Genomic DNA, 22,101 nt, shown 5'->3' on the forward strand with positions numbered 1-22,101 from the left:
CAAAGGCAGTTTCCAGGGTGCCACATCTGTCCCCCAAGAAGCAGGCCACACTTGTCAAAAAGATGTGGAAATCTAGGAGAGATGACAGAGGGGAGTCCCCAGAACTTAGAAACTACACCAGGAATCCTGAAGACTGAGAGGCAGATGAATTGACTTAAATACCAAATATGTGCGGATGCTGAGATGCCAGCGATCCTGGTAGGGTGGAAGCCTTGGGATGTAGCATCTAATGTCCCTTTTCAACTTTACTGTGTCCCTGTTATGTAACCACAGGTAAGACACCTGTTCCATCTGCAGCCGCTACTTTTAGATCTGACCGGTGAAGAGGATTCAAGGTCTACGCCCTGAGCAGAGCACGGATGGATAATGGGATGTAGATGAGACAGGAGATCAAGGACAAAGTGCTCACAGATGACTGGTGAGACATGCGTGCCACTGTCATAGCAGCCCATGGCACCATGCTCCTAGTGGAGCATGGGTACCCTGGGCACTGAACCCAGCCCCTGGCTTTCACAGAGGACTTGGAGATGGCCACAGTTTGTGCCCCCTCTTACCACTGCTGATGGCTGAGTTTGCAATGACTGTAGCGTCACTCCACTGGTCGGCACTGGAGACTGAGTAGGAGCGCTGGTGCATGCCATCGGGTCGGCTGTTGAAGGAGACCAGGCTGATGCCGCTTGCCATCTGAGACCCAGACGCACTAGTGACATTCCCTAGGAATAAACAAGTGAGGTGAACACCACGCCGGACTGCAGACTACAGAAACCAGCACGACCTCATCTGTGGGGCATCACGCTGGCACAAGTACCTGTCCCTTGCACGCTGCTGTCATTCTGCCTAGTCCGGTAAGTCAAAGGAAGCCTCATACAGCATAAGATCGTGAGGAAGAAAGGGTGCTGTGAACCCCAATGGTGCCTCATTGGGCAAGTGTAAAGAAAGTTGCTGGCAACTGCCCATAAATCCATTCCAAAGACAAGTAGCCCTGCTACAATCTCTGAAGACAAGAGAACCAGTGAGAACAGAACGAGCCACCACAGGACAAAAAGAGGACCATGGGAGGCTGGTCATGCCAACCTACCCACACAGGCTCATCCACTGGGAGTCAACTGTCTGTTACTAGGGAACGCTGCTCATAGAACAACTGTCCCTTATAATCAACACAGTGGCACCTTAGTGAAAACCCTCACTACTGACTGTGTAAAGGTTCTGAAGAACAAAAAAGTTGCCTAGTGGCTTCAGAGCTCACAGGGGGCTCTGAAGGAAGATCCTTCTTTTGGAGGCACGATGATTTAAGTCAGTTGTTCAACACCAAAACACATGATTGTTTGGTCACACCAAGTTTAGACTCAACAAAGTCATTAGTTGCTTCTCTAAGGCTTAGGTAGCAAATCACGTCCACGGCTTGTGAATGGCTTTGTTACGGAGAGACCTATGTGGCTCTCTGGAGATATTGTTTTGGTTTTTGTTTGTTTGTTTTTTAAGACAGGGTCTTTCTACATAGCCCTGGCTGTGCAGGAAATCACTATGTAGACCAGCTGACATCAAACTCCCAGAGAAGGTGGGCATCACCATGCCCAGCTACTGGCTTCCGATTTTTGAACTTTCCTCAAGGTTTTGGTTGACAACTGTTTCAGGGGAAGGTTTTCCTGGAGTGGCCTGTCAGTAGTGACCAAGTCTGGTCAAACAGAGGCTTTAAATAAAAATCAGGCTTCTGATTTTGATGGATCAGGGGTAGGGTTGAAAGAATATGAATTCTCATGCATCTGCACACGCGTGTGAACATGTGCGTGAACATGCGCACGCACACGCACATGCACACACACAACACTAGTAACTTGGTTGGTGAGAGGCAGTAGGGAGCCGAACACCATCGTGTGCTAAGTAAAGACTGCTGACTATCTGTCCCATCACTGTGACAGAACACCTGAAGAAAGCAGCTTATGAGAAGAAGTTTGTCTGACTGACAGCTTAAGGAACAGTCCACTGGTCACATGGTAACTACAGCCAGACCCTGAGGGCCAGTGCTCAGCTGGGTCCTCTAGATTTCTTCAGCCTGGGGCTATAAATTGTGGAAGGTGTCATATGCACCTAGAGTCCACTTTTTATCAACTGAAAGCCAATCTACTAATGTCCTCACATGCCTAGATGATCCTATAACCCTTCAAGCTGAACATTCACACTAACTAGCATAAAGATGTCTCTCCATTAAAAACAAGCACAACAGAACACCAGTTCTTTGCTGTTGTCTGAATTGAGTGTGGTTTGAATCTCAGAGGTGAAACAACCTGTGAGTCCAGACCAAGACCCAGAAGTGACAGGAAAGGGAAGGGCCGAGGGCCACAGACCTTCCTGTTCACAGTGGCATCCAGGGAACAAAAATGCAGGCTTGAGAGTGTCTACACTGCAGAGTCCCTGACAACCTGACCCCTGCTTTCTAGATATCCAGGTTACATGAGTCTGAGTGGGCCTTCGAACTCAATTAAGACCAACATTCAACGGAGAAACTAGAGACACAACCACAACTGTAAGCAAAGCTCTTCATCCCAACAGATATATGGGCCAGGCGCTTGAAAGTTTGTGTCTATGTGTGCAGGTGTTGGCATGTGGTGTGTGTGTGAGGGGGTGTTCAAAGCCTTAGGGCCAGCCTCCCCCAGCTGTCATGTTCTGAAGGCACAGAAGCATCTTAACACCCTGGAAAAAAACAGCAATATTCTGAGGCCCATGTTCTGGGGGACAATGCCATGAATAACAAGACCCTGCTCTTGCCTCACACCTCCTAGCAGCTGGAGAGGGGCTGCTGTTACCAAGGAGACATTACACACAGCTGTCAGGACTCTTCACATGCCTCTTCTGAGGCCACCCTGAAGCTGCCTCTTGGTAAACTTATTCCCACAGTACAGAGGCAGCACCCTCCAGAGTGGGTGAGGGGCTCCCTCCACAGGGAACAGAGCTGTGGCTCTGGTAGGCTAGGCCTGCTATGCTGTTTCTGTAGCCCCTCTGCCAGGCTGCTCTGCTGGGGCCCACCTAGATGAGCCTCTGCTCCTAGAGGCTCCAAAGCAAGGAGAAGAGCAGGGCAGGGATGTATAGGAAAGAGGGCAGAGAGATTTGGGGAGTCAGTTCTGAGGCTGTTCCCTGAGTCTGCTTTAGGATAGCTGGCTGCTTTCCTGCTGGCATCATTCCCATCGACTCTGGGACCCTTTTCTAGGGTCCTCTTTTCCTAGGGACCCTGATGCCATAAATCTACCCATCCAGGCTATGTTTACAAAAGAGCCACCACACCACCCCAGTGTCTCCCCTGATTCGCTCCTACTTCCATCCCATGAGGTCTCTGCAGACAGAAGCTGCGGAATACCGCAGCCATGATAGAAGAAAAGCCATGTAAGACTATTGGGTGTGGCGGAGTACTGATAGCTACAGAATTAAAGCAGTAGAGACAGGACAACAGTGAGCTCCAGGCCAGCCTGGCCTACAAAGTCAGTTCCAGGCCAGCACAGGCTAGGAGCTCCTTCTCAGAAGAATAAAGTATATGGGGTATGTTACATGCCTCAGGGAATGAGGGGGAAGACTACTCTTTGTCCTTCAAGGTCCTCTGAGCCCATCTAGCCTATAGAGACTCATACCAATTAGCAACATGTCAAGATGATTCTGCCTACACATGTTTTATGCCCACAGACCCAAACACCTTAGAAACTAAAAACAAACTTGTTCATCTTCTGGTCCACAATGACAATGCTCAACGACAGCCACCGCTTCCTTTGTCCATTTTTTAGCAATGATGCTGTGATGGTGCTTAGGGTTTGCAATGCTATGAAGAGACCCCACGACCAAGACAACTTGTACACAACATTGAATTAGGGCTAGCTTAAAGGTTTAGACCACTATTGTCAAGGCAGAAGCATGGCAGCATCCATGCAAGCATGATGCAGGAGGGGCTGCAAGTTTTACATCTTCATCTGAAAGTTGCTAGGAGAAGACTGGCTTCCACATGGTTAGGAGGAGGGTCTCATTGCCCACCCCCACTTCTTCCAGCAAAGTCACACCTCCTAATAGTGTCACTCCCTGGGCCAAGCATATTCAAATCACCACAGATGGTTAGTTTTAACTGCCATCTTGACAATCTAGAATCACCTAAGAGAGTATCAATGAGGGGTGGCCTCTTCTGTGAGGGACTGTCTTGGCTGCTTTAATTGATGTGGGAAGGGCCGGCCTGGGAGTGGGTGGCTCCATTCCCTAGCTTTGGGCCCTGGACTGTAAGAGGAGTGTATGAAGCCTGCTGAGTGCTAAGGATGGGCACATTCATCTCCCTCTGCTCCTCACATGAACTCCTGCCTTGACTTCTTTGCAGTGATGAACTGAAGCCAGAACTGTAAGCTAAGACAAACCCTTTCTCCTTGACGTCACCTTTTGTCGTGGCATTTTATCACTTCGACAGAAATAAAGAAACTCATAGGCATCCAAACTTTTGACACTGTCATCAACAAAGATTAAGAATGGAGTAATCACATTATAATATGTAGATAAAACCACAAAAAGCTTTGGGACTTTGTGTTCAGATACATTCATAACTATCTTCAGTCCCATGTGACCCGAAGGCTGGAAACCCTTGCTGAAGGGTGGGCCTACGGGACAACCTGTCCAACCCTTTGAAAGCAGCTTTCCCTATAAAAGTCAAGGAAAGACTTCCCAAGTCTTCATCACTGACTAGGGAAACAGGCCTTGGGGAGGAACCACAAGCACCTGAACCACAAGACCACCTGAACTTGCAGGAGCAGCACAAACCATTCAGATGGAGATGTCTGAAGGATGAGCTCAGGGTTGCCAGGTCTTTTTCTGGTGGCAGGATGCCAAAGTGCTGGAAAATGAAGGCAGATTTTCTTAAAGTGTACGTGCCGCAGACAGCACAGAACGAGACTGTTCATGCATTCCTGGCTGCTCATCTCGATTGCAAACCTCCTGCTGTTTGTAAAATGACATTTAAGGATGAGCCAGATGTATTATGAAGCTGGTGAGGCAGCTCTGGGTTTGGCAGAGCTCACTTTCTGAGCAGGAGAGTCTCCAGGGAGCCAAAAGAGACCTAGGTGGCCAAGGAGGCCTGTGCCCAGACCGGCCCTAGCTATCCTTTCTCCTCTGAGAAAGCAGATATGCAACAGTCTTCATCTATCCAGGAACCCCAGATCCCAGAGGCAAGACTAAACTGACTGCAGTCATGGAGGTAGAATTCTGAGCTGTGTGCGTATACCTGTGGCTTGGAGTAGTGGCCAGGAAGTGCTCACAGATAACATTTTTGCTTATGTACAATGATTTTATACCCTAAGTAGAATTAAATTTGGAGATTTCATTTCAAAACAACCCATGGTTTGGACTAACAAGGGGTTCAGCTGACAAAGATATTTGTTCTCTGATGACTTGAGTTTGATCCCACGTAAAGAGAGGAGAGACCTGACTCTCAAGTTGTCCTCTGATCATAAAAGGTCTCTAATAAATAAAAAATTAAAATTTATGGCTCTGGCATCACTTGGCTAATGGGAATGTCTGACAGCTGTGGTCCTGGCCTTGCTCCTGACACAATGAGTGGAAGCAGCATCACCTGATTTGTCTGGATGTACTGGCCTTGCTGTCTTCTCAGCTCCCTGCCTACTGGTTCCTACTGTTTCATGACTTGGAGTTAAACAGTTTTCCAGATAAAGAGGGAAATATCCCAGAAACTCAATAGCTCTGATTTCCTCTGAGATTAAAGCTCTTTTTTATTTTTTTGGAAGTACTAATTTATTCCATTTTAACATGAGTTACAACTTGTACAAATTGTGACACAAAAAAAATAAAAAATGTTTTCTCTGTCAGGCCTGGTGACATACATCCAGCACTCCAGAGCCAAAGGCAAGATGATGGCTGGCTGTAGGTTTGATGCCAGCCTGGTCTACATCATGAGCTCCAAGCTATAAAATGAGACCTTGTCTCAAAGAATGATAGCACATTAAACCTGATACCCTCAGGGGTGATGCAGGTATGTATTTGTCCAATTGAAAATAAAAAAGATATGAACACCAGGAAATATTTCTATACTCAATATACTGTTCAGAAGCCCATAAGCAGGCCCTGCCTTTAAACATAAATATATAAGGAGAGATGTCAGACCTGGAGGCAAACCACTGTCCAAAGAAAGCTGCACACAACACATGGAAGTTGTGAGTCTGCCTATCAGAGCCAGATGACATCTCCAGCACACACACTTCTGCCTATTTCTATCCCTTCAGTAAATCTGCCAGGCAAAGGAACAACCCTACAATGTTTAGGTTTACTCAGTATTATTTTTGTACCTATACCCATTTCTAACTGTATCAGGGCACAATTTATCTGTTGCTATAATAAAAACACACAAACCAAAAGCAGCTTAGGGGAAGACATTCTTTATTTGATAATTCAGGGTCAGAGTCCATCACTGAGAGAAGTCAGGGCAGGAACTCAAGCAGGAGCTTGAGGCAGAAACCATGGAGGAAGACTGCTTACTTGCTCAGACTTATGTATGCTTAGTTGGTTTTCTTATACAGCCTAGGGGATGGTGCTGCCCACAGCAGGCTGGGCTCTCTTATATCAAACAATATTCAAGACATCCCCTACAGACATGCCTACAGGCCAATCTGATCTGGGAAATCCATCAGCTGAAACTCTTGTCTCTAGGCTATGTCTAGGGCAGAATCTAATGCATTTTTAAAAATATATACCTGCAAACATGTAACAGGTATTCCATTTCTGTTTCCAAGCAAACATCACTAATTGCCCAAATATTACTATTCCCCATGTATAGTGTTCACAGGGGAGTATCTAGCAGAACCTGCCTAGGGCACCACATAAGGAACTTATACTTCTGCAAACATCTACACACACAAGGAGTAGCTATGCTTAAGATATTTTATTCTTCAAGCACTTGAGGGCTAGAACTCGCTTTGGGTAGCAATTCACTTCATGCTGGCAAGTTATTAATTAGGCCAAGAAGCAGGAGTCCTTATCTGTGAAGGACTGTGAAGTCAGTCCTTATCTGAATGTCTGAGAGCTAAAGACCTTGACCTCAAGACCACTTAAAACAGAAGTGTGTATAAGCACTGTCTCAGACACCTTCAAAGCTAGGCTCAAGTACACCGACCAGTGATGTGGCAGCTGGCTTTGCTCGCTATTATTAAGTTGAAGGGCTAGGGACCATATACCTATCTGGTGCTCATGTTACTTACACATTTAGTGAAACCTGTAACTATACCAGCTATGATCAGGATATGCCCTAAGATCTCGCTACACAGTGTTAGAATTTCTAGTGTGCAATGGTCAGCAGGATTGAGCTACAAAACAAATATGGCAGGAGTCCTGAAAGATGCAATCACACTCCCAGCTGAAGCTACCAGCCTGCAGAAAGCCATGCCAACCCACAGCTTAAGGAATGCCCAGCAGAAAAGTATACGGTGAGTCTCAGCTGAGGAGTAACCTCTTAAAGGATCACATGCATACTTGGTCAGATAGCATTTTGTTGGTATGCCTGGGAAGGTGACATAAAGTTGGGGTATTTGGGATGTAAAGGAGTCTGAAGCCCCACAGCTGGCACCCACTGGAAGCCATATTAGGTCTCCTCTTTGATGGGATGGAAGAGTGACCTGGGGTGGGTTCTGATGCAATCACAGACAAGGGCCTGGAAAGTAAGTGTCTGCTCCCTGAGGTCAAGTGGCCACTGGCCTCCCCAGGGCTGAGTCTGCTGGAACAAGGCCATCTGTCTCTTTTCCTCTTGCATCCTGACACTCTTGTGGCCTCAATGCACTTCTGTGCCTTACTAGGCACTGTGGACAGGCAGCTTCCTGTGGACCTCGGGGTTCCCTGAAGCTTGTGGGTGTGACTACCAACACCCTCTTGTTTTGTGCCTTTTCTTCAAGGGTGTCTGCAGAGCAAACTGATGACGGGGACAGTGTATTCCCTAGAGAAGGGCAGAATTTTCTACCACTTGTGGTAATTAATGTCAATTTCTATGGCAAAAGTAGGGGTGACTGGTTTATTCCCCTGCTACAGAAGACTGTCCTGAGTTTAAGGTTCTGTACTATATTATACGTTATGTGCCATGTCATCTTGGGAGAACTGGGCTTGGGGTGGTGACAATGCTGACCTCTAGCTACTGCTGCTTCTGGGATGAGCTGTAAATTGTCCTAGCCCACAAGTCTTACTAGCCATGTAACCAGTTGGACAGAAGGAAGGGGCCTCCTGTGTCTTTCTTGCCCTGATTCCTTGTCTTAGATGCCTTGTCTTGTCACACTCAGGCCCTGTGCAGCAGGCATGAACACCTTCAGCAAACCTGTAATCTAATTCACCCGAAGGAGTCAGACAACCCCAGGGTGCCCCATTCATGCACCTAGACACAGAAGCCTTCAGAGACTGAGGGGCAAGGGGCTCCCCCTGCTGGAAGGACCTGGAAAGCCTCCCTTGGAATACTGCAATATTGAGTTTACACTCTGGAGTCACACTACCCCTGGACAAATGGAGAGTGATCAGGGCTTACAGAGGATACGCTGAGCTCTTACAGGGCAACCTCACTGACTTGTGAAAGCACAAAGCTCCATACAGTGTTCTAGTCTGGTTCATTTCCCTTTAAATATATTCCCTCTTTGTTCACCCCTCCCCCAACTAGGTACATGTCCAATCGCATGCACACAAAAGCACAAACACAGATGCTCACTCTTCATAGTCTCACCCTGGATGTTAGCAGCTGTACGTACCTCCAAGGGCACGGACCAACAACTTTCCCCTGTATACCACCGAGAACGGAGGAGCCACTGACCAGTGATAGAAGGATGAACAGCAGACAGACCACAGGGCAGGTGGCAGCAAGGAGGACCACTCAGGCTGTCAGGACTCGGTTCAAGGGGCATGTCACACCCATGGGCTGCTAAGTCAGAGGGGCCACCCTTGTGTGTGCTGAGGCAGTAACAGGAGGAACCTCGGGGCTACCAGCAATGGCTACCTGTATTCAGCTATGGTTCAGAATACTTCTTCTTTTTTTGTTTTTTTGTTTTTTGTTTGTTTGTTTTTTTGTTTTTTTTGAGACAGGGTTTCTCTGTGTAGGCCTGGCTGTCCTGGAACTCACTCTGTAGACTAGGCTAGCCTCAAACTCAGAAATCCACCTGCCTCTGTCTCCCAAGTGCTAAGATTAAAGGCATGCGCCATCACTGCCCGGCACTTCGCTTCTTTTAGACAATTTTTAATAACTGATTGTATGTTGGTGCATCTTTGCCTTAGTGTGGAGCTCACAGAACAATTTCTGAGAGTTGTTTCTCTTCTTTCGCCATATGGGTCCTGGGAATCAAACTCAGGTTGTCCCTCATGTGGCAGGTGCTTTTATCCACTGAGTCACTTCCCCAGCTTGGGTTTTGCACTTTTTACACAAATACTGTATTGGCCACATTTACCCTCCCCACAAAGTTTAAAAAACCAAACAAACAAACAAGCAAACAAACAAAACAAAACCCCACCAAAAACTGCTGACCTGCTGGCTTGTGAAAACAGATGCTGCTTCAAAAGCAAGAACTGGGATAGGCAGAGGAAACTTCCCAGCAGTGAGTTCCAGGGCATGACCCTGCTCTCAACAGCCTGGGATGCCAACTTCTCAGTATGGTCCCTGAAGCACCAACTTGGCTTTTCATCTGGGAACTTCCCCCCAAATATTACCAAGAAACTCAGGGGTTAGTCAGCTACCTGGTCAGCTCAGGGCCCAGGGAGGGCATTTCCTGGAAAACCCCCTTCCGGGATCAGCTGGTGCTGGCCTGATTAGCAGGGGGCAGCCGCATTACCATGCTAATCCACATCCCCCGCGCCTCTTCCTTGATATGGATATGTGCGTGTGCTTAGCTGCTTCTCCTGATGAGCACAAGCTTCCGTGTCAAAAGCCCTGAGATTCTCTCCAAAGAATAATTTTCCTTGTACTTACCTCCCTAAAGTGTAAGAGTTGATTTGAAAAGGTACTTACCTCCACCATATGCTATTTTTCTTTAAACAATTTGCATTTCAAAGTGAATATGGCATTTATATCTGAATGAGCATCAGTATGTTGCCTGAACTGATCTCAAATGAGCCTGAAGAAGATGCTGCTTTTCTATTGAACGAGGATGTTTTCATCCCCCAAATGACATCAAAGACAGACTCCCTCTTTTAAGCTATCTAAGCTTAGTACATTAAAAAATAGCCTGCTTTGATTAAAAAAAAAAAAAAAATCTTCTGAGACGATGGCTTTCTGCAGCGTTCAAGTGCACATTCATCAACAATCATCCCTTAAAACACATTTTCATTACCTATTCTGTTTCCCCGTCTAGCTTTACAAACAGGTTGCAACTTTACAGAAGAGTTTAACTAAGGTGTGTGTGTGTGTGTGTGTGTGTGTGTGTGTGTGTATGCTTGGCTTTGGCTTACTGATTAAATAAGAATAAAACAATTAATTGCTTCAGTTACTAACAAGATGGCCATGAACTTCCATGCATGCTGGGTGAGAAGGAGATGCTGGAAAAAGCACCAAGCTCCCGAGCTTCAAGCTGGAAGCAGACATAAGCTCGGAAGCAGACATAGCAGAATTCTAACTTTAAAAACCCAAACTGTAACTCCAGAATATACTGGAAAAGAACCTGCATCTGTACTGGGGCCTTCACTCAAGCAACAGTCAGAGAACACATCTCAGGTCCAGGCTCCCAAAGCTGACATGGGCTCACATAGGAAAATGGGGTCCCTGCATCACTGCTGGACAACAGAGGCTATTCCAACAGTCATGGCGCTTCAAGCTAGGCCTTCACCATCTGCTCTGTCCTCTAATTACAGGCCCAAAAAGAATTTAATTCACGACACTACCATAAAAAGTGAGATACAAATGATTTAAGTGCTTATGAGAGAGGCTGTTTGCTCCAGTATTTGCATTGGAAAGCTGCCCTCCCTCTTGGTGACCAGAATTTCTGTCCGAGAGCTGTCCTCCCCAAGGGGACATCCAGAGTCTTCTCTTTAGGTGCGAGCCCTGGCCCTGGATGCTACAGCTCCTGTTTACTTGTAAGACAGGTGCAGTTAACATGCTCATTACTGAGACACAAAGCTGAAATTATTTCCTATAGGGTACAGCTTTCTGTTACTACATTTTTCCAGTCTAGACTTCGGGGCAGTGAAGCATATCTGATTAACTAAATTCTCAGGATGACTCAAAAGTCAAAAGCCCAGAATTAGAAAAGCTGAGACGTTCCCAAAAATGTGCAAATAGCTATTCCTAGTCTAATTTCTCTCTAGTTATGGTACCAAAGGAAAATAACGAAAGCCTATTTTATTGCATAAATTACTTAAAACCAATTTTGCCAAACAAGTACCACGGGTTAAGTCTGACAGCATCACTGCAAATAGGTCAGCATTTTATTGGATACATGTAGATGTTTTCCTTAGCTATTACCATAGAAAAAATATTTTGCTATACATCCTTTTAAAAAGAAACCTATGGTGTACATGTGTGCAGGCACACATGTGAAGGTCAGAAGACAATTTGTGGGAATTGGTTTCCTACTTTTAAAACGAGGAACCCAGAAATTGAACCCAGGCTGTTGGGATTGGGCGTAAGCACCGTGGTCTGCAGAGCCCTCTTGTTGGCTCTGTGATACATCTTTGCAGGAACTGTTTCCTGACATTGTTAAACAGCCATTATCTTACTTTGAGACCCAGAACTCCAGCTTGTTGATATATCCAGTATCAACAAGTACTGTAGGCAACTGACATTACCAACCCGTAGGTAGTTCTTGCTGTTCCTCAGTTTCCATGGTTACACACAACACTTTGATAGACAACTTACAGTTTTGGGCTTTCCTAGAATAACTCCTCAGAGGGGTCAGGGCTGCAGTGAGTGCTGTAGATCTTTCTGATCCACATTTTGGATCATTTTCTTAATGACCAATGCCCCAAAGAGGACTGGCCAGTATTAGAACAACGCAGACATTTTACAAAACAGATAAGAAAATGTGGTAGGTCCAGCAATAAACAATGAAATGATCAAACTATGAACAGCATGCTGTGGCCAGCCGAGCCTCTGACCGCCTTAGGAGTTGGCAATCTCATGGACAGTGGGTCCTCCTTTCCTCTATAGTTTATTTACTTAGCTTTTAGTAGAAGTTGAAAGCGGCTAATTCTTTAAGATCTACAATATCTGCCTGTGCTCCTTGTTGGTCTGGTGGCATTCTCCTAGTCCCAGGCAGTGTCTACACTTGCTCTGGGGTCACAGGTGGCTTTACTTCATATGGCTTTACTTCACTAACTCACCTGGTGATGTCACCAAATACATTGGCCAGTGAGGATGATGTCACCAAATACACTGGATAAATATACACCAGCTTCTAAAAGGGGAATAGGGAAGACAGAGAGAACGTGTGTGGGACACAGGGAGAAGTGAGGACTGTTTCCTGGCAGTGGGTGACAGGGAGCAAGACCAGCAAAGCTGCTAGCACCCCATCCCTAGCATCTAGTCTGCCTCAGGACGGATGTATCAAGTGCAGGCACAACTCAAGAGATGGCGCCAAGCTTTTCAGGTGAGTGTCCATCTAAGTGATGTGACTTAGAAATACACGTGTATTCCCAAGGCAAAGCCTCCCTCTGGCATTAGCACTCAAAGTTGTACAAACCCTTCTCCACTTTGCCAGTTTTCATCTGCTTACTGGCACCTGATGAGAAAATCTTCATGAGGGTGTTCGAGGGAAACCATCATGAAGCTCCCTTTCCAGCAACTCACTTCAGGTGCAAGCAACATGACCAAATGTACATACAGGGATGGAATCATTACACAAAGGGGTATTAAAACCTGTGCTTCTGTATAAACCAATAGCATACAGCCATAGTCAGAAAAGTAGTTTTACAAAACTTTCCAGGGTATTTATACCTGGTTCTTCTCATTTGGCTCAACTTCCAAAGAACAAAATGTTCAGTCTCAAGTGCCACACCTAAGTGTTTTTTAATACACACACACACACACACACACACACACACACACACACACACACACAAATATTTTTTGCTTGCATGTATGCACACCACATGCATGTAGTGTCTACAGCAGCCAGAAGAGGGCATCAGAACCCTTGGAATTGGAGTTACAGATGCTTGTGTGATGCCATGTAGGGGTGCTGTAAACCAAAAGCTAGGTCCTCTGCAAGAGCAGTAAAGTGTTCTTAACCCCTGACACATCTCTCCAGAGCCCTTTAAAGCATTCTTTCTTCTTTATGTGATCAGTACGACAGGTGTCTTTTGCACAAAATATACTTTCAGTTTTTTTTTTTTTTTTTTTTTTTTTTTAAAGAGGGGACATGGCTATTGTCCCTCCAAGGGAAGGAGGCCATGGTGGCTCAGTGGCTTTACCATTTCCTCCCCCCCCCCGCCCCCACTCAAGCCTCCCAATTCTTGTAGCGCATCTTATACCTAATGATGACACAGGCAGCACAGAACAGTTAGGAATACTTGGGGTTAGCATTAGCACAGGAATTAAGGCATTTGTGGTTTCCCCCCACACTCTAATGTATTTCAGAAAGATAAAACTGTCTATATGATGGGTCAATACAGAGCAACCAGCCAGAAGGATGGCAGTGGCAAAATATCAGGATGACTTTGAGTGGCTGTCCTGTGCCAGTGCAGGGCGGTAGGCAGATTGAAGATTTAACTCCCTCTAAGCTTCTCTCCAGCCAATGCTGAGGTCTGCACACTGGCTTTTCCTTCCAGAAGGCTACTGGAGCAGCACTGGACCCTGGCTTCTGCCTGCCCCAGGCTAGCCTCACTGGTATGCCCTATGGTTTCATTAGAGAAAACATTGAACCCATGCTTTTGAGGTGAAAAGTCTCTAAAGCCACTTTCATTCACTTGTAGGCTCACAGGTTACTATAGAAACGAGTAGTTCAGGACCACAACATCCCTTGTACAACCTGGAAAGCCATGGAAAAGCCCATAGAAAACCATGGAAAGCCCATAGAATCTGGCTGCTTTGTCAGAACTTACACAAAATAACACTTTACTGTTAGTTCAAGATTCTAGGAAAGATCTCTCTAAGTTAGAAGCATATTCTCATTTCCTTTTGAATTGCATCCCTACACTCTACAGCAGAGGATATGCCACTGAGAAGAAACTAAAAAATGTTCCCTTCTTCATATTTATTACTTGTTACTAACATCATGTAAAAAAAGAACCTTCGCCAAACAATTATTTTTGCTAAAATTTAATTATTGAATACCCATTACGACTTTAATAAATCTGGCTTCCAGAAGCCAGGTATCATACAGTAATTGGCATTTTTTTTTTTTTTAAAGGAAGGTAATTCCTAACCAATAGCTTTGGGTAACACATGTTCTTTCATGCCCCTGAAGGGTATTTAGCAGAAGTGCCCATTTCTGTATCAGAGGGTGGAATGTTGTAGCCAAAATTCAAAGCATGGGGAATTCTGGGTGAGCAGGAAGGGCTAGGAGAGGCCTGGCTCAAGGACCTCAGCCTAGTGCCGTTCTACAAACAGGCAGGGGACCGGTGGGCCCACGCTGCCCACCCATACTCTGGAGTTATTAAAATGTTTTCTAGACCATTTGAAACTAAACAAAGAAAAACTTTGTCTCTCTGACACAACAACAGATCTCATTTGGACGCTGTGTTATTATTTTTTTTCTTTAATAGCTATTACCACTGTAACAGCAGCTTAGCGACTCCGTCTGCAGCGTGAGCAGTTTTGATAAACAGCCTCTGCGGGCCACACAACGGGGATAATGTATCCTTAAGTACCGCCAATGAGCTGCCATTCTGCACAGCCAATTACTTCTGTGCGTCTGTCACTCAAAGGAAAAATGACTGAGCCCATTAGATCAAACCTTTGTCACTGTTCCTAATGCACTCTTAGGCCTCATTAATCTCCGGGAGCAGCAACAGAGCCGCCGGTGCCTCGCCGCCTCCCCCGAACAGGCCCACGTGAAGCCTCTCATGTCTCCCCCAAGTGCGCACGTTAATCAAGCTCTCCTTATTGCCCCGGTCCCTGTCACGGCGGAGAGCGCTCCCTCTTAAATGCTCTCATTATGACCCATCCTTAGAGCCGGCTAAGTGGAAAAAAAGAGAGAGGGAGCGAGTGAGGAAGAGGCCGGGAGAGGAAGAGAAGAGAGCAAGTCCAATCCCATTAATATTCATGACAATAATTAGTATTCTAGGTCACTGAATATTCATGCTATTAGTTTGGTTTTTTTTTTTTTTTTTTTTTTTTTTTTTTTTTTTTTTTTTATGGGTTTGCTGGATGTCCTGATTGCTGAAGTGTGGAGAAAACAGCATGGCGGAGACTGTCGATGTCAATGGCAGTTCAATACTCCAAACACATTCCTGTCCATCCTCCCCCACCCACCGCACTCAGAGCATCAGCTCAGCTCAGCCCTCCTGCGGGCTGGCCTGCCTCCAACTGCTGGGGACCTCAAGTGGGGGAGGCGGAGGAAAAGGGGTAAGGGTTCCTCTTACAGGGGTCGAGGTGCCAACCTGGGTAGAATGAAAAAAAAAAACCCCATAATTGCAGAAATCCAACAAAGGCACATGCTATGAGAACAGGAAGATAAGCTGTGGTCCCAGAACAAAGATGTCAAAGCCAGAAGTCATCAACAAATTGATGACAAGGTATGGAACAGGGGAGAGGTCTCCAAAGAGATAATGAACGAACATCTCAAAGAACACTTTGCGGGCTACCTAGCATGACCACATAAGTAAGAATGTAATGGGGGGCAGGGTCTAGATATGCCAACTGTCCACTAGAAGGCATTTGAAAGAACAACTCAAAAACATCATTCGGCAATCCCTCCCCCACCCTAACTTGTTAGGAACCAATGCTAAGACCCTGGAAGTCACAGAGGCCATGGCCCAGAGGTTAGAGACAGATCTACACTGGAGGACTGGGATGGGGGTTAGTGCTATATTTCTGATTCCAGAGGGGCTAGTCTTAGCCATAAGCTTCTTTATTTTGTATAGAAACATCAGATAACCCCAGGGCTGATACAATTTTATCTAGGTCACATATGTGTAGCTAGATTTACCAAACCACGTTGGCTAAAACTCATTAAGGAATACATGTAAGGGTATTTCAACTCTTTCTTTGGAAGGATTTTAGGAATCAAACTTGAGGAAACTCTCAAAATGCAGCTACTGATAAATCCCAGTTACCATAGCAGTTCAGGGTCCCTCCCATAAGCTCCCTGCTACAGGAACAGAAATGAAGCTTTCCATGGACATCCTGAGAGAAACCACCTCAGAAGAGGTAACAACGTTGTCATGGAAGGGATTTCAGCCAAATATGAATGAACTTTTTTCTAGATGCTTCCGTTTTACCATTTATTTTTGCTGGAGTAGATCTTTACATATTTTTTAAAAAACATATTCAGACAGAAATATTCTGTATCTCCAACTAATGACATTGGTAGCCAACCAATGACTTTTTAAAAATTATCATTTCTGTTCTTATTGGCTAGCAATAATCCAGCTCAGAGTTAGCATCTAGAGGTCAGGGTCATTCTGAGAAGGGAGAGCTCACTGTCCACCTGCACGGCTCTTGCACACCTACAACCCGGGTGCTCCCAGGGCAGGACTGCTCTCCTATCTGGGCATCTTTTAGCTTTTTTGTTTGGTTTGCAAAGTTTTCTCTTCCATCTAACAACTCAGAGTTTGACTTCAGACTGCCCTGCTCAATGGCGGTCATTTTTTTCTGTAGTATCTTTATCAAAATCATCTTTACTCATACTTTTTCTACTTGATATTAAAAAAAAAACTTTTAAAATATATTTATTGTGTGTGGAGGTAGAGGACAACTGGTGGGAGCTGGGTCTCTCCGTCCACCTAGGAGTCTGGGGACTGTACTCAGGTCGACAGCTCAGTGTTGGGTCTCTCCGTCCACCTAGGAGTCTGGGGACTGTACTCAGGTCGACAGCTCAGTGTTGGGTCTCTCCGTCCACCTAGGAGTCTGGGGACTGTACTCAGGTCGAAAGCTCAGTGTTGGGTCTCTCCGTCCACCTAGGAGTCTGGGGACTGTACTCAGGTTGACAGCTCGGGGTAAGCGCTTACCTGCTGAGCCATCACAGCAGCTCCATGCATTCACTTAGCTGAGACGAGATTTCTTAAATTCCACCCTGACCTCAAGGTTGCTGTGTGGTCAAGGATGACCTTAAACTCCTGTTCTCTTGCCTCCATCTCAAGTGCTGGGAGATATGTCCCACCATAACCAGCTTGTGTGGGGCTGGGGGTCAGACTACACACTTTGTGTGAAGCAAACATGCTACTCGATGAACCAGGATTCCAGAAATACATGAGGAGCAGGCGGGAAACGACCAGCACGAGGAACACAAGAAACGAGAGGCACATGAGGTATATGGGGTTCACTAGGAAGCTACCATGACAACGTGCTTTTCCCAGCTCTTTCCCGGGGCCATGGAAAAACTGGACATTAAGATTATAACAGTTCCAGCCTTTCAACATTCCCATAGGGGAAAAAAAATCTCTAAATTGAAACAAAGTTACGAAATGCATAAAAGCAAACAGTAACGACGTTTGAGAAACATAATAATGCTGGTATCCATAATATGCTGGTATCCCGAATACATAAAGAGACACAACTCTAGTCAGGTGTGATGGTGCACACCTTTAATCCCAGCACTCAGGACGCAAAGGTAAGAGGGCTCTGAGTTTGATGGCAGGACTAAACAGAGAGACACTGTCTCAACAAAACAAAATAAAACAAAAACAAAACAAAACACAATCATCCAAACAGAAAGAACAAGAAAAAGGCCAGGAGCAACAGAACCTAAGGCTGCCAGCGGCAGCAGCAGATGAGCGAGGCTCTATTTGTCCCCTCAACACCGAAGGATATTAGCAATGACCTTAGCAGTGTGCTTGGTGCAGTGACCTCACTGAGGTGGTGGGCTCCTGGAGGGATAGCCTGGAACTGCTCCTCTCACCCCATCTTCAGAGCAATAAACAAGGCTAGGCACATAACAGACTGATTAACCACGGAAGACAAAAGACACAGGAAGAAATACTCTGTCTAACTCATAAACTGGATGGGAGAAATTAAGTCAGTCCAGAGTTAGGCAGGCAATGTGGTATCAGGCTGGGAATACATTCTTCTATTCATGACATGTGTCCTGTAGCTGATCCAACTAACAACTAATAAGCAAATTGTCAATTCTGACAGCCACCTGTCCTTTCTATTGAATGATCTTCATTAATTCTGCATCTTCTCTGTGTACTAAAATGTATTTTCAGGGGTTCTGTTCTGTTCCGTCCACTGTTCTCTGCATCTTCTCTGTGTACTGAAATGTTGAGTTAGGTTACATGGCTGGGTATGAAAATAAAATCCAGGGGCTTTCATTTATGGAACCACTGAGGTCACATAAGAGACTTCCCTGGAAAAAGATCAGCACAGTGGCTGGAAGATTTTGAAGATGGAATGGATTAACAAACTCTCTAGGATCTGAATGGAAAAAAAAAAAACAAACCACTAGGCAAAAATCAACCTGAAGAAACCCAGAAAGAGTGATATGTCCCCTACCCACCACCCCCATGCCTGTAATTAAACCCAATGCTGGGGACTGGGTTCTACGCTGGCCACAATAAACTATGTGTGGTGACACATGCCTGTAATTCCAGCACTTGAGAGGCAGAGGCAGGAGGATCAGCAATTCAACGTCATACTCAGCTGTGCACTGAACTCCAAGTCAGTCTAGGCTACAGAAGACCCTGTCTCTGTCTCTCGCTCTCTCTCTCTCTCTCTCTCTCTCTCTCTCACACACACACACACACACACACACACACACACACAATTGTCAACCACCATGAGATGATCTGGAGGTGTATTTGTTTTCCAGTTGTTCTGAGGGTCAGGGGAGAGATGACAGAAACAGACAGCAACAGCTTGGGAGACTGGAGGTCAAGGATGGGTGTTGAGGTGCTCGCTGCCATACTGAACTAAGTCTGAGGTAACACACTGTGGTAAAAATGCAGCATAAGACATCCTGCAGAGAACAGTGGACGAAACAGAACAGAACCCCTGAAAGTACATTTCAGTACACAGAGAAGATGCAGAGAACAGTGGACGGAACAGAACAGAACCCCTGAAAATACATTTTAGTACACAGAGAAGATGCAGAGAACAGTGGACGGAACAGAACAGAACCCCTGAAAGTACATTTCAGTACACAGAGAAGATGCAGAGAACAGTGGACAGAACAGAACAGAACCCCTGAAAATACATTTTAGTACACAGAGAAGATGCAGAGAACAGTGGACGGAACAGAACAGAACCCCTGAAAATACATTTTAGTACACAGAGAAGATGCAGAATTAATGAAGATCATTCAATAGAAAGGACAGGTGGCTGTCAGAATTGACAATTTGCTTATTATTTTCTATCAGATATAATGGATCCAAACAAATTGAAGTGAATTAGAAGTTAATGATATATTTTTTAAAGGGTTTAAGAAAAGAATAATAAAACTTGGAAATAAATGTCTATCACCTGCAAACAAATTTCAGACCACTAAAGGATTTTTGAACAGTTCAAGGTAGAAACCACAGAGTTAAGCTACAATGAGAAGACACAGGGGAAAAAAAGAAAAAAAAACCCTATATGGGTAAATTTAAGACTATAAAAAGTAATAAAATATTATATTTAAATTTTTTGCATATTATTAAAGTACCAATATCTTTAACATATAAAGAACTTTCCAATATCAACAAAAAAAGAACCCATTAAAACACATAAAAAGGAGACACATAAAATAACTACAAAACATACATGGACAATAAGCCCAAGAGTCACTGAGGTTCACAACTGACAGAAGGGACTAAACTTTACACCCAGCATGGGGCGTTTTTACCCTGTTTATTTTGAAAATGACAGTTAAAAGCAGTACCAGGCGGGCATTTTAATAGGCGGGATTTCTAGAGGTTATTTTGGAAATACACACCATGAACTGACAGAGCTCACGGGCTGAGCCACACTACTGAAGGCTACTGGCTGCCCAGAGTAATTATTGAGTGCTGAGGCTTAGTATGTGCACACCCCAGATCAGCCAGACAGAATAGAGAAACTGAGTGACATCAAATCACCATGGGGACCAAGCACCCCACCTACTCAACCCCAGACTCTCAAAACATGAAGACAGCAGAACTCAAGAGTACAGAGTATCCTCGATTATCACATTCAATTATTTGGCAAACAGCTACAAATAACTACTTTTAGCTCAAAGTCCACCACATCACTTTTCCACGTAGCCATTCCTCACGCTGGAGTGTTTTATGAAAAATAATTTCAAGCCCAGGGAACTTAACTTGTAGAGTATAATTTAGAGTCTAAGAACGCAAACCCAGCCAAATGCCTTGATTTCTTAAGCGAAAAGCAACACATCATCTTAGATTAATGTCCATTCACCCCTGTGCAGTTCATCACACCAACTTTAAAAGCACCCTGTGTTTCAGAAGCGAGAAGCCTGTTGTTCCAAGAAGCCAACAAAACACACATGTTAACATCTGCAGAAAAAATCCTGAGATTACTGAATCAAGTGGGAGAAGGAGCCTTTTGTCAGTGGAACAAGGAACCTTTCTGAGGAGATTCCATGTGCTGAGAGAAGACTCCAGCTCTTTACCTGCCTTCTCCTGAGAAGCAATCACAGGAGGGCCAAAATGGCTGCCAATCACCTACAATCGTGACTCGGTAAAAACAAGCAAAATGCCAGACTGCACAGAGGCTGAGAAGTTCTCACCACACCAGATTCTCAGAAAACAAGGTTCTCTAATTCTGAATGAAAAAAACCAAAGTTCTTTGAAAGAGAATAGAGAACAAAGTTGCTTAGCTAACGGGAGAGAGATGCTAGTAAAGACAGCGACAGACAGTTCAGCCCTGCACTGGGCTGCTCGAAGTCTCCTCCAGTTTTAGTGTGTAGCTAACAGGCATTCTGCTTTTACAACTGATTCCTCTACCTCTGAATGACCTTAACTAGCTGATCCACATAGCCTGGGAACGCCGCCTTGGACACTTCCGTTTCGGCAGCCGTGGCTTGCCTGCCACCATAGAACACAGGCTCAGAGGGAACATGGCTTCAAGCCTGCCTGACGCTAACCATCTACCTGCAGCATTAAGTACTCAGCTCCTCAGGTGCACCCAAGGCTGCTGAGCTTACCTGAGTTTGGTGAGATGTGTAAACTGCTCATGTCCTTGGCCAGGCCGTTGGTTTTGGGACTGGAGATCGGTGCGCAGGCTGACGTGGCTCGGGGTGGCCTCTTCCCCGGCACCTTCACAGTGGTTCTCAAGAGGTCTATCTCTTTGCCGTGGACATTCTGCATGTAATCCTGTATGAATGTTAAAGCACCCAAGAGAGATTAGAGAGAGGATGGGACCCAAGACCCTAATGATGTCACAAGCTGTAATCCTGTGTCTGCCATGTTCATCTGCAGGGTGTGGGCAACATCGTTCTTATTTAAACTCAGGCTAGGCATCTACATGCTGACCTAATCTAGGACTGGGAATGGGGTAAAGAAACAATCTTCACAAGATCTTAGTTCTTTGAACTCTTGCTTCCTGGGTGCAGTTTATGAACCTGGGTTCATGCTGTGAATTCTGAGAACTAGTCCACAGGGATGCGGGGAGATTCATGAGAACAGTGTCTAAAGTTTCAGGATGTAACTAAGTTGTGCTGCTATATCAACTTGACATGATCTATATTTACTTGAAAGAAGGAAACCTCAATTGAAAAGATGCCTCCATGAGATCCAGCTGTAAGGCATTTTCTCAATTAGTGATCAAGGGGGGAGGGTCCAGCCCATTGTGGGTGGGCCGCCCCTGGGCTGGTGGTCCTAGTTTTTACCAGAAGGCAGGCTGAGCAGGCCATGGGGAGGAAGGCAGTAAACAGCATCCCTGCATGGCCTCTGCTTCCTCCAGGTTCCTGCCCTGTTTGAGTTCTTATCCTGATGTCCTTCAGTGATGAACAGCAATGTGGAAGTATAAGTCACATAAAACTTTTCCTCCTCAACTTGCTTTTGGTCATGGTATTTCAACTAAGACAGACTGGAGGTGACTGGAGG

The 22,101-nt window shown here is 45.3% G+C and overlaps 1 protein-coding gene across 15 annotated transcripts in view; it reads right to left on the minus strand.

Annotated features, from left to right (window-relative positions):
• Agap1 (ArfGAP with GTPase domain, ankyrin repeat and PH domain 1) overlaps positions 1-22,101 on the minus strand; it is a 435,962-nt gene that overhangs the window by 130,105 nt on the left and 283,756 nt on the right. For 10 of the 15 annotated variants that reach the window (XM_076914829.1, XM_034521740.2, XM_034521736.2 and 7 more), the window contains 2 exons: positions 21,201-21,369; positions 555-713 (listed from right to left, as the gene is read on the minus strand). In XM_076914829.1, coding sequence (XP_076770944.1) covers positions 555-713; positions 21,201-21,369 — 328 coding nt within the window. The remainder of the gene's footprint in view (positions 1-554; positions 714-21,200; positions 21,370-22,101) is intronic. The other 5 variants (XM_034521738.2, XM_076914828.1, XM_034521735.2 and 2 more) reach the window with 1 other exon arrangement.

This window comes from Arvicanthis niloticus, chromosome 17 (assembly GCF_011762505.2).
Source record: "Arvicanthis niloticus isolate mArvNil1 chromosome 17, mArvNil1.pat.X, whole genome shotgun sequence".
NCBI classification, from domain to species: Eukaryota; Metazoa; Chordata; class Mammalia; order Rodentia; family Muridae; genus Arvicanthis; species Arvicanthis niloticus.